General features: G+C 41.9%; 1 protein-coding gene across 1 annotated transcript in view; it reads right to left on the bottom strand.

Annotated features, from left to right (window-relative positions):
• The window catches only part of LOC141790022 (sarcoplasmic/endoplasmic reticulum calcium ATPase 2-like), a 30,158-nt gene extending 18,419 nt beyond the window's left edge, over positions 1–11,739 (bottom strand). Inside the window, exons 1-5 of the mRNA XM_074669651.1 lie at positions 11,162–11,739; positions 10,151–10,168; positions 9,985–10,067; positions 5,916–6,020; positions 5,054–5,192 (exon numbers count right to left, since the gene is read on the bottom strand). Of these exons, the coding sequence (XP_074525752.1) occupies positions 5,054–5,192; positions 5,916–6,020; positions 9,985–10,067; positions 10,151–10,168; positions 11,162–11,279 (463 nt within the window). The 5' untranslated portion in view covers positions 11,280–11,739. The remainder of the gene's footprint in view (positions 1–5,053; positions 5,193–5,915; positions 6,021–9,984; positions 10,068–10,150; positions 10,169–11,161) is intronic.
• Positions 11,740–11,939: the final 200 nt, after the last annotated feature.

Raw genomic sequence — 11,939 nt, forward strand, 5'->3', positions numbered from 1 at the left:
TTGATAGATACAAAAGGTCAGGAGAGCACATGCTGTAACTCACCACACTTTTAGCTTTGATTCATAATTAAAGCTCTGACAGGGTTAAAGTCCAACCTCAAAGATTTCATCCAATTTAGTAAAGCAAAAATCCTCATCTGTCAGTGGCATTTGAATAAGAATTATCTGACCTGGTGCTGACTAATAGAGGCTGTCACATGGTGCACATCAGATGGAAAAAAAAAAGATCTACCTACAGTTTCTAAATGTTTATTTCACATCAACTTTCTAATCCAAGCTCTGATGCCAACATTAAGTGCCTTTAACCCGCACTCTGATTTAAACTAACTCCCTAACACCTCCGTTTCCTGCTGAAGGTTTTTAACACAAAGAAGTTTATCTGCATGTCTTAAGCCCAGCAGCAGGATGGGACTGTTTTTCTTGGTCTTGCTGACATCTGAGGAACCTTTGCCAAAAGACAGTCCCTCAGTGACAAAGGATGCTTGCCAGACCACATTAAATGCCACATACTATCCATGGTGTCTGGAATCTTAGTGGGGGATGCGGGCGCTGATGGGTAGGGTCAGTGTGTGCAATGTGCATTGAGCATGGTTGGGTGGGACGGTCGTCCACAGAGCGCTTCCCTATAAGGTCATCTCTTTCCAGCACAATAGAAGCAGATGAGAGATCCTCCCTCCCACACTACCCCCACATGAGCCCTCGTCACTGCCAGACTCCACAACTTCACAGGCAACAGAAACAAGCCCACTGAGCGCTGCTGCTCAGGGAAAAGGCCAACATCCAAACGGACAAGCTGTAAACACACAAGCCGTAAACTGGGAGCACGCAGTTTGTGTCTCAGACAAGAAGAGGAGTTATGAACGCCACATGGTCTCAGCTAATACTGTATTTAGAGGTTTTTCCAGCTCGGCCAGTTGTGAATATAGGAAGTGTACATTTGTGATGACCTGTTTGGAGTCGTCTTTTTCAATTCATTTCAGAGTCTGGACCATCGAAATCTGTTCAGCAGCACACTGCTAACGTGGAGCTTTCCTGGATATATGAGCTGTTGTGAATATGTTTTATGATATGAAAACTTTTTACAGCATGCTCACAGCAAAGTCTGCAGTACATGAAGCAGAGCAGGTGTTATTTGTTTAAGAAAACAGCCGCCGAGACTCTTTTGTTTGGTCATCTTCATATCAGGGAGAAATATTTACACAGCAGAGAAAAGGACAGTTTCACTCAAGCTCAAAGATTTACCAAATAAAGAGCTGTTATGACACTATGCAGATTATTCTTCTCAAAAAGCTTGATCCATCATTCCAAGAAATGCCAAAAAGCTGTGAGCAAATGGTGCATCATCCTGTCCACAGCAGCTGGAGAAATGAGCAGCAGCAGCCCTCAGCGCTCCAAACATCAAAATCATCTTCATCAGACAAAAAGTGAAGAGTGCTTTAAACAAAAACAGTTGTTTCCGTAATACTCAAACTAATTTTAGTGAGCATGCGGCTGGCAGGCTGATGAGCGGTGAGGTGTGAGTAGGAGGAGAGCGTTCAAACCCACAGCAGCACCCTGACAGCGAGCAGCGCTGATTGGCTGCAGGCTATTCTTCTCACGGCTGAGGCAGCCACACAGGGCTCGTCTCGGTGTCCTCCGGCTCGGCTCAGCAGCCGGCCAGCCTGCATCTGCGTCATCAAAATCCTCCTCTGCAAGGCAGGGGTCACATTGAAGCTTCAAGAAAATGATATTCAGAAAAAAAGGAGCCTGACAGGAACTATTGTGGTAGATATTCTGAATATTTGGGAGGAAATAGAGTTGATCGGCTCCTCTGACTGCAGGATAAAACATCCAGTGTGCTGCATTTTTGACTAAGCCTAGAGCTGCTGACAGCACAGTCCCCTCCACTTTCATCAGGAGCTTTCAGATAAACTCTCATGTGAAAGAGGAGCGCACATCTGACTCATAAATTTCTTCTTTTAACCCTCGCTGATGATAAATCTCCACACACTTTGGTTAAAGCTGTCATGATGAGCACTGTGTGCCACAAACAAACACTAAATCACACGTCTCCATTCTCTGTGCTCTCACTCCCTCTCCGTTTGTCCTTGTCAAGGTTACTCAGGTGTCCTAATGAACACTGTCCCTCAGCCCCAGCAGGAGCAGTGTTCCCCAGAGAAGGATGGGAGGGGCGTGCAGCGGGTGGGACCAGACACCTGTCATCTTCATGACTGTCATTGCCTCTAAAAATACAGCATTCCATAATCTCACCGGCCTATGACAGCTAAAAATAAAACCACCACCATGCACAGAAAAACTAGGCATCACTTCAGGGTCTCAGGGTTAAACAGAGGATCAAGATAACGCTGCTGTTTCAAGGACTCCAGCTTTCTTTCACATGTCCACCTCTGCAACATCTTTCATTCACACGTGTTTGTGAGCCCTCATGTCCATGGCATTCTTAAAGTTTAAAGCGTGACCGCGCTGAGTTAGCTGACTGAACTCAGGACGCATGGGTCACTCCAGCACCCAATTCACATTCTTCATGTGAGGGTGGAGGGTTGACTCAGGACAAGCTGCGAGGACACAGTCGCAGCATGCTGTGCCATGACAGGATAGAATAGGATGGGTTAGAAAAAAAAGAGGGCAAAAAAGACATGAGGGGATTGATTTTTGTTATTCGATCTGGGATAAATGTCGCTATACCACAATTTTCTTTCTTAAATTTTCATATTCTCTGAAATTACACTGCAAAAAAAATGAAATCTTATCAAGTGTTTTTGTCTTATATTTAGTAGAAAATGTCTTTTTAGACTTAATACGAGCCACATTCACCTGGCCAGTCCAGAAAAATGTCTTGTTTCAAGTAATTTAAAGACAAAAATTATGTCTGGATTGCTTGTAACAAGTAGACATGCACCGATCGATCTGCCAGCTGATCGATCGATTTCCTTAATTTCAGGGATTGTTGATCAGCCCATCCTTGCATATAAAACTGATTTTATATTCCCTCCAGGAAGGTCTTACAGCCAGCTATCTTTGCTTTTTGCTCTGAGACCTAAAACTCAGGACACTTTATTGGTTCTTTGAGTTAAAACATAAAGATTTTATTGTTTTACAGGTATTGTTTGGTGATTTTCAATAAAATAAGATTGGAACATTGAAGGAATATGCTGCCAGTTATAAAAAAAAAAAGTAAAAATCAGTACCGGCAGGTCAGGCTTTTTAAAGATCGGTGATCGGTGATCAACCAGAAAATTGCAACAAGTTAAAAAATAAATCTGCCAATGGAACAAGAGAAAAGTTACTTGTATTAACACATTATTTTAGTTTCAAGCTAATTTTTTAGCAAATTTTCTTGTCCCATTGGCAGATTTTTTTTACTTGTTACAAGCAATTCAGACCTCATTTTGTCTTTAAACAACTTAAAACAAGACATTTTGGACGGGTCAGGTGAATGTGGCTCATATCAAGTCTAAAAACCCATTTTCTACTGAAAATAAGACAAAATCACTTCATTAGATTTCAGTTTTTTGCAGTATACCCAGTTGTTGTGCCCCTTAGGCAGGAAATTCACAAACACTGTAACACTTTTGTTTTTAACATCCCTTTCAGGTGAGATACAATCTCCATGGGTGACATTTTATCAGATAAGAAACTCACAAAAATTCTCTCGGCAGCAAGAAAAAAGCTGTTTCAAGGAAATGGTTGAAATCTGATCCCACCACTATGACAAACAACTGGATTGAAATCCGGTCCAAACAGAGAGATTATGTTAAACCTGTAAGGTCAGATTTCTTCTAGTGAAGGACTGACACTCTCCCACATGTGTTGGCTTGCCTTTGTTTTTGTTTTACTACCTCTCCCATTTGCACCTTTGAAATTTTCTGTGGTGAAAATGCCTTAAAAAAAAGACTGTAAAGAGCCAGGTTGCTGAAGAGCTATCAGATGTGCTGCCTTCTGTAGATGCTGACTGTGAAGAGACTGCTCTTCAGTAACAAGAATTAAAAGAATTAGAGCATTAGCATTAGCACCCAGCCCTCTGAGACAACGGGTTAATAGGAACTTCTCAAAATACATCACTCTACCAGGGTGAGTCACCTCTGAGGTGGCACACGGGGATTGGGGGAGGCTCGGATTCAAGCATGAGCTAAATATGATCCATGACAACACCTGTACTCACTGATCTGTCTACAGTAGGCTTTACCTGAGGCAGAGCCAAACCACAGCAAACAGCAGGGAACCAGGATAGAGTTACCATCTCAAGGTTGTATGCCTTCACCAAACATTCAGGATGGAGTTTTAGCAAAGTGTTTTCCACGGCTCGAGCGTCACTCTAACTGGGACAGGGGAAAGTATCTGTAGATCAGTTCATTTCCTCGAAAACACGAGGGAACTTTGGGCTTTGTTGCGTGCGTTGCTATTCACACACGTGACCTGTGGATCATCGAACAACAGCAAAGATCTGACAGTATCACATGCTACATATGATTATCTGTGAGCTTTTACACACCGTCAATTCAAGGCAGGAAATGTTCCCCCCTGTTACAGATCGTCTGCAGTGAATAATGCACAGAGACAGAACAGTGGGCTCAGTCGTTTTGCCTCTGATCCTCCCTCAGACTCAGAGCAGGAGAGGGAAGATGGTGATGTGTTGAGTTGATGCTGGCAGGGCTGAGCTGTGCGGTGTGTATACACGTCTGAGAGTGTCTGTGTGTGTATGTGGCACTTCCTGCTGTGTGTTTCACATGCCATGCCTCTCACACTCCTACAACTCTGCAATGTGATCTGAAATAACTCACTGGAACTTTAATAGTACGCTGTTTTAGGATGCAGTGTGGAAGTACAAACTCAAAGTAATGGTGGCCCTTTGTTCCAGAGGGGTAACTTTCCCTTTTGTGCGTGTATGTGAGGCCCTCACAATGTGAAATACTCTGGATGGGTTCAGGTAGGGGGGTCTTTAGTAACGGTGACTTTCTGGGTGATAATGTAGCAACAATTTAAGTTGAGAGGATTAGGAAGTTTAGTGCTAGGAAAACAGAAACCCAGCAATGTGAACAAATGGTTAACCTACCAGCCACCTCCACGATATCACCCGGCACGATGTCTCTGGCCTTGATCCTCTGCACAGTCTTCCTGTCCTGCCGGTACACTTTGCCCATCTCAGGCTCGTACTCCTTAAGCGCCTCGATTGCATCTTCAGCGTTACGTTCCTGAAAAGAGAAAATCAGATTCAGTTCCAGAGCTTTGAAGTGATTATATCACAGAAACTGAAGCTTGGCTCTGCTGGACCAAAATGTGCGAGAGCATTTCCGTTTGAAGAGGCACTAAATATTCTGAGCTGGATGTTTATTTCATCAAGTCTTGGTGTGAGGAGGATTGGATGTTTTGTGCATGAAAATACCAGAATTAATCAGATCATTTACTGCCTCTTTCGTAATTATACCCTTCACCAGCACCCTAATCGTCCATCAGCAAAAACAGACTCATTGCTCAGAGTGGACTGCCCACACATGCTTTAAAAAGTGCCTCTCTGTATTAAAGCATCATGCAGCCCCACTGTTGTTTTTCCAAAGGGATTCTTCAACATACGTCAAAATAAGTTAACTTTAGCATTTTTCTGGAGTGATCTTTGGATATAACCAAGGAAGACATTTTTTTACTTTTCTGAATACACTCAGCACTTCTTAAAGCCTGTTTACCAAAACTGTGTGATAGGTAAATTTAAGTTAAGTGCAAAGGTAAAATCGTCATCAAAATCAGATAGGAAATACTAAAGTTAGGTTTTAATACATACAGAAAAACAGATAGTAGCTGTTTCACATTAAATTCATTCACTCTACAACCAACTTAGAGTATTTCCATCCCTTTACCTATACATACAGCGGACTTGTTGGCATTTACAGTGACATTCAAAGGATGTGAAAGTTCCTCACCTGCCACACACCGACAATAGCATTAGCTATAAGAATAAGTAAGATTACAAAAGGCTCCACAAAGGCTGTGATTGTTTCCTCTCCCTCCTCGAACCAGGCCAAGACCTGAAAACAGGACAAAAACATGACAGCATTTAGGGAAATATTTAAGTCTCATGTTAGAAAAGCACAAGCAACATTCTTCATACAGTATATTCAATATGTTTAAAAACACAGAAAGATTTCCACGAGCTTTAAATATGAAACTGTGCATCTGAATTATCAGGACTGTTTGGATTGAGCCTGTGTGTCAGCTGCTTGAAGCTCAACATCAAAGCCAGAGATGATGAACGTCAGAGGATCATCATCCCACACATTTCTATATTAAACTTCATGAGATGTCACACCTGGAGTTTAACACTCAAACTTCACACTTTACTGCCAAAGTGTAGTAATTTAATCATGGCACTGCTCATACTTCAGATTTATGAATGGCAAACACTGCCCAGGCTGTTTAAATAGTGGAGGAATGTAACCTCTCTGTTGACTTCTGACAAAAACCCCAAAGCTCTGTAAGTCTTAAATTGAGAACTCATATTGACATAACTGGGCCTCTATCAGATTTATCTGAACACTCTCTTATTGCTTAAAAAAATCCATCTCTGAGTCTCGTATAAAAAAGGCCTAAAATTAGCCTAAAGTGTCAAACAGGCACTTTGTTATTGCCCCATAATGTAAAAAGCAATTAACCTGAGGAGGAGATTATGAGTGTTGCTGTGGCACGTGTCAAAGTCCTATTAATGGAATAACTTTAAGTCAAGCAGAACTGTCTCTGTAGTATCATCAGTGGAGAGGTTCAACAGCTCTCCACCAAACATTACTCAGTTATAGAGTCATACTCTTCAGCCTTATGAAAGCTATTTATATTTTACATGGACTACAAAATGTATGGATGTAATGTCACCCAATAATTCAGGGGCCATAATGAAGTCAACCTCGCTCTCTCTGAGTTAGGTTGAGGTGAAGAGGCGGGGCTTCAGCCTTCCTGCAGACACCTACAGGGTGCCCACCTCAGTCAAGGTAGACATGCTCTTATATGGGCAAAACCTGTGAGTTAAATGACTTTGAAAATAACAAGTTGCAAATAAATTCAACCATGTATGGTATGTGCTGATAGAGGAATGAGCAATTCAGTCTAGGGATGGAGACCTTTCACATTTTAAACAATTCGGTACTGATGCCCGGTACCTTGCATTGGGTACTGATACCCAATGGTACCGTTTTTTGGCACTGTAGTGTGTGTTTATGTTGTAATCAATGAAAAATCGCCTTCTCTTCCACTCCCTCACAGTCACAAGGATGAGTTTAGGTACTGAAACACTGTACCATTTGATTTTACATGAATGGGTACTCAGTACTACAGATGGAATTTGGTTGGTACCTATAAAGTATCTTATTTGGTACCAATCCCTAATTTAGATTAGAGGTGGGAGAAAAAAATCGTTATACAATATATCGTGAATTTTTTGTTTGGCCACATGAAAATTGGGATTCTTTGTCAAATTTTTTTTTTTTTTCACATTCATTTCGGACCTTGTTTAAACTGGATTGTAAAAAAGTTACCACTTTTCTCCAGCAGAGGGTGAAATGTTTCTCTCTGATGCACGTGATGTGCATTTTTTGGAAAATATGGCTGCTTGTATAGTCTGTAGACAGGGGCTGTTCTCGAATTCGCCTACTACATACTGCTTATGAAAGTAGTATGTAGTAGGCACTGCCTACTACATACTACTTTCATAAGCAGTATGTAGTATGACTGTTCAGTTGGGTTAATTTTTGTAGTATGCTACGCTGGTTTTCAGTTCGAAGAAAACGGAAGTTGGCTACTGCTGACTTTTTTTCCCCAAAAAACTTTATTGAAAATGTAGAAAATAAACAAACTACGAGTAACTTATCTGCAAATATATTGCCAGAGAGAGCATTTTATATTAACTTTCAGTGGTGGAGATGATGAGGATTTAAAGATAAAAAAAGAAATGGCTCTTATATTTATATTCCTCTGCTACTCCGGTTGTTGCTGCACCGCTCTCTGCCATTTTCACTTCTGATATGGGACCAGGCGCGTTGCATTGTGGGTAACAGTATAAGAACCAGACTGGTCCGATGCATACTGTGGATTTTTCCCAATTCAGTATGTCATCCGGGTGTTTTTGTCATACTACAACTCTGACATTTGTTCGCATACTGCATACTGAATACTGCATACTGCATACTGCATACTGCATACTGCATTTTGGTCGAATCCGTAGGCACTGCTAGTATAGTATGCAAATTCGAAAACGGCCATTATCGTCATCATTTAACTTTTTTCACATGGTCTGGTTTTAAAAAAGCAAACTAAAAATCACAAAAACATACATATCAATGAATTGCAGTTTAAATCCAATCGGCACCCAAAAGTCATAGTAGAATCAAATCACAAGAATAGCATATCGTCCCAGCTCTAATTCAGCCACAAACTTTTTTTTTAAATACAGATTGCAAACATTTTTTTTTAGCTGGAAAAATCTTCCTTTTTGTATTGGTTGTTTCTGCCTCAAGTGGACACTTGAAACACTGCAGCTTTTGGCACTTCTGGGCAGGCTTTATAGAAAATCGCCCATCATTTATGACATGAAGCTAAAGGTGATGTAGATTATTTGTTTTATCTTAACAAATGCCAGGTTTAAAACTAAAAGACAGCTGTTGTATGATAACATACCACTTGCACAAAAAATAAAGAATGGACCAAGAGAAAAATTGACATATCAGCTCATTGAGGTCCAGACAGCTGGTTATTGTGTACTCAGACATCATTAACCCTTTATCTGCTAAAATGTAAAGCCATGTTTAGCTCTTAATCTAGTGAATAATGGATAACTAAAAAAGGTAAAAGTTATAAATAACTTGTCTCAATGTGGAAATAGAACTTCGAAAAACCTCAAAGCTGGAGAACCGTTTAGGTTTTACTCGGTTGACTTTACTTCAGACAGGCGTACATAAGATGGGATTATTTCTTCTCTGTTGAGATGGGCATCTGTGTTTGTCTGAGGAGAGCCCTCCCACTGTGGGGTGAGGGCCCAAATTTGGTCTTGAGTGGTGCTCTGTTCTCCTGTCAGACAGCAGCCACTGACACCTCTGTATCACCTGACAGGACACTGAGCGCTACATACCAACTCTCTCTTTCACTCACACACACACACCAGTCACACACACACACCAGGGGGCCTCACTTATCAAAATGTTCTCCGACCATCTGTGCATCTACTGTGCAGTGGCTTCAATGACTGTGAATCAAGCCAGCTTGATAAAATGAGTCATGACTTTAACAGAAACAAAGAAGAAGAAGAAACCAAACATGCCTATTGAGCCACCACATTCCTATAAAACAAACTTACTGTTTACATTTGCTGCTCCTTCCAAATAAATCTTTGAGCACACACTGAGACACTATTGACACTGTTACATAAACACAGTGACTATGAAACATCTATCTATCAGGCTCTCAGAGTCAGATACCTGAGGTAAACCGGGGTAAGTCCTTACACAGCAGCTAAGCTTGACAACTCAAATGTCTTACTGGGCACATGTTGATAGCAACTCAATGCTGCTACTGCTGTTGTCACCATTCCTTAGACGGGTCCAAGCCTTCTCAGCTGTTTCGCTCGCTAATATGTGAGTGAAACCTCAGAGGGGTTATGCAAACTGAAGACGTTCACACTTCAACACCGCGCGCGACGTTAACTGTCATCTGCCGTTTGACACACAGGCCTTTGTCTTAAACGTATTTGCAGTTTTGACCAAAAACAAACAGCCTGAGGTGGAAAAAGACAGGTGTTTGCTGGCTGCAGAAACTTTTCCTGTAGCTCCTCTGACCTTTTAAGATGATTTAATTTTTACTTGAGAGTCTAAAGAATGGGAAACAAAGTGGCAGTGGGCACAGAAAAGTGCTGACTTAAGCTTGTTCAGATTTGACGGCACAAGTTAAGGATGAGAAAAAGGTAGCAAAGAGAGTTTTATCAAATGGTAAAGACAACAAAGTGACACTTACAAAAGATATAAATGCAGCCAGCAGAAGAATTCGAACAAGTAAATCCTCAAATTGTTCAAGGACGAGTTCCCACAAAGATTTCCCTGCAGAAAGGACAGTTAGTCAAAAGACAAATCACTGAAAACTATAATTAAATGTTTAAGCATCAGTATCAGGAAGTCATTACCTTCTTCTGCTGGTAACTCTGTGTGTAGGATGTGGGAGGCAGTCCGGGAGTCCACAGGCAACAGCCCAAATATAAAAAAGGGAAGGAAAGAAGAGAAAGGTAAGTGTTGTTCGGCGACTTTTTTTAGTCTGCCTGTCAGATTCTGTTTCTTATTGTGGATCTGTCCTCTGAAACAAGAGGAGGTTAGAACATGTTCTGTGAGGCTTTTTTAGCAGGCTGAGTGAGCATAATCTAAAAAAAAAGTGAGTGTAAAAAACAACCCACATAATCTGAGTTTGCCTGAGCGTACACACAGAGGAACAATAACCGAGGAGAACATTTCATGATAATAAAACAATGAAATTAATTAAGGTTTTGGATGATACATGTCCAAAGTTTTAACTTACAAGACGCAAAAGAAGATGAAGACTATAGGGGAGTTAAAGGTCAAAGTGTTTAAAGTATACTCTCCATGACCTCGCAGGTGATAGTAGCACAAAACAGCTGTTAAAGGCTGGAACATCAGAGATTAACATTCAGATATAATGTTACTCTAGTGTTCCTGAAGCTACTGCTCATTGTCAGATGCCTTCCAGATCCCTGGCACATTGGTTGATGCGTTGTAGTTTTGTGTATGCTCAACACGTCCCCCCATACTTCACAGCTACTGTAAACAAAGTAAACATGAGGTGACGTTTCCCGGTGTTTTAGAGTAAATACTGCTGCCATGAAACACTGTTATTGACCTGTGCCTGAGCATTGAGTCAAAGAGCAGCTTTAAGAGTGACATTACGAAACAATGCAACACTGCAGCCCTCTCAGGGATCATTAACAAAGCCGAAAGACGGGAAACCCTGGAGACGGTGTGGTGACGTCAGCCGGGTAACGCTGGCCGGTTGATGTTGCTGACTTTTATCCCAGATCCTGAACACGGAGCTCACGCTGCACACGGTACAATGTCAAGACATTCCTCCGGCACTTTCTCACTCACGGCTCAGGCAGTTGTGGTGTGAAGTGTGAGCTGTTTCTTACCGTTTAGGCCCCATTTCTCCTTCTGACGTTTCACCTCGTCCAGGGAAAGTCCTGTGCTTTCATTGACGCAGAAATAACTGTAAACTTCTTCCACACTCTTCGTGTGCGCGTTCTCCATGGCGGACAGACGGCTCCTCACACACAGCTCGCCTCAAAACGCTGTCGTACGGTACCTTCAGGGTGTTTAGAAATGACACTTTAGGATGGAGGAGTTTGCCAACTGGGAGCTGAGCGTTTACGACCGGATAGCTATCGACAGCCACTGACCACCGCGGTCTAACGTGTTCTCCTTGCCCCTCTTCAGATCTTCTTACGGTGAAAAAAAATGTTGGTATGAGCCTAATTCATCTTCCCCGGGTGAAAATGAGTCTGAATGTCCTGTTATTTCCGAGATGGTTGTAGAGTGTGTCTGCAGCACTGTCCTGTGTAAAAGACTGCATTCACCCGGGCCAGTCTTCAGTTTCACCGTGCCCTGCCTCACCGTGGCGCAGCTCTCTGTGTCTTCACACGGTGCTGACAGCCTGCTTTTAACAAAGTGCCTCACTGCTGCCCCTCTTCCCTGCGCTGCATGTGGACTAATATCATTGGACGAACAGTGTCAGCTACGTTTAAACCAGGGAGACATAAAAAAACAACACAGGAAGCAACCAGGAAATGGCAGGATAGGACACCAGTTTACCATTCCATGCAAATGTTTTGGTTTCTGCTTAAAAACCAGATTTCAGGACTATTTGCATTCATTTGAGTGTTAAAGCGTCGGCAGCCATGATGACTTAAG

This window comes from Halichoeres trimaculatus, unplaced genomic scaffold (genome assembly GCF_033239565.1).
Source record: "Halichoeres trimaculatus isolate MK-OKI-2021-1 unplaced genomic scaffold, fHalTri1.1 fHalTri1_scaffold_5, whole genome shotgun sequence".
Classification (NCBI taxonomy): Eukaryota; Metazoa; Chordata; class Actinopteri; order Labriformes; family Labridae; genus Halichoeres; species Halichoeres trimaculatus.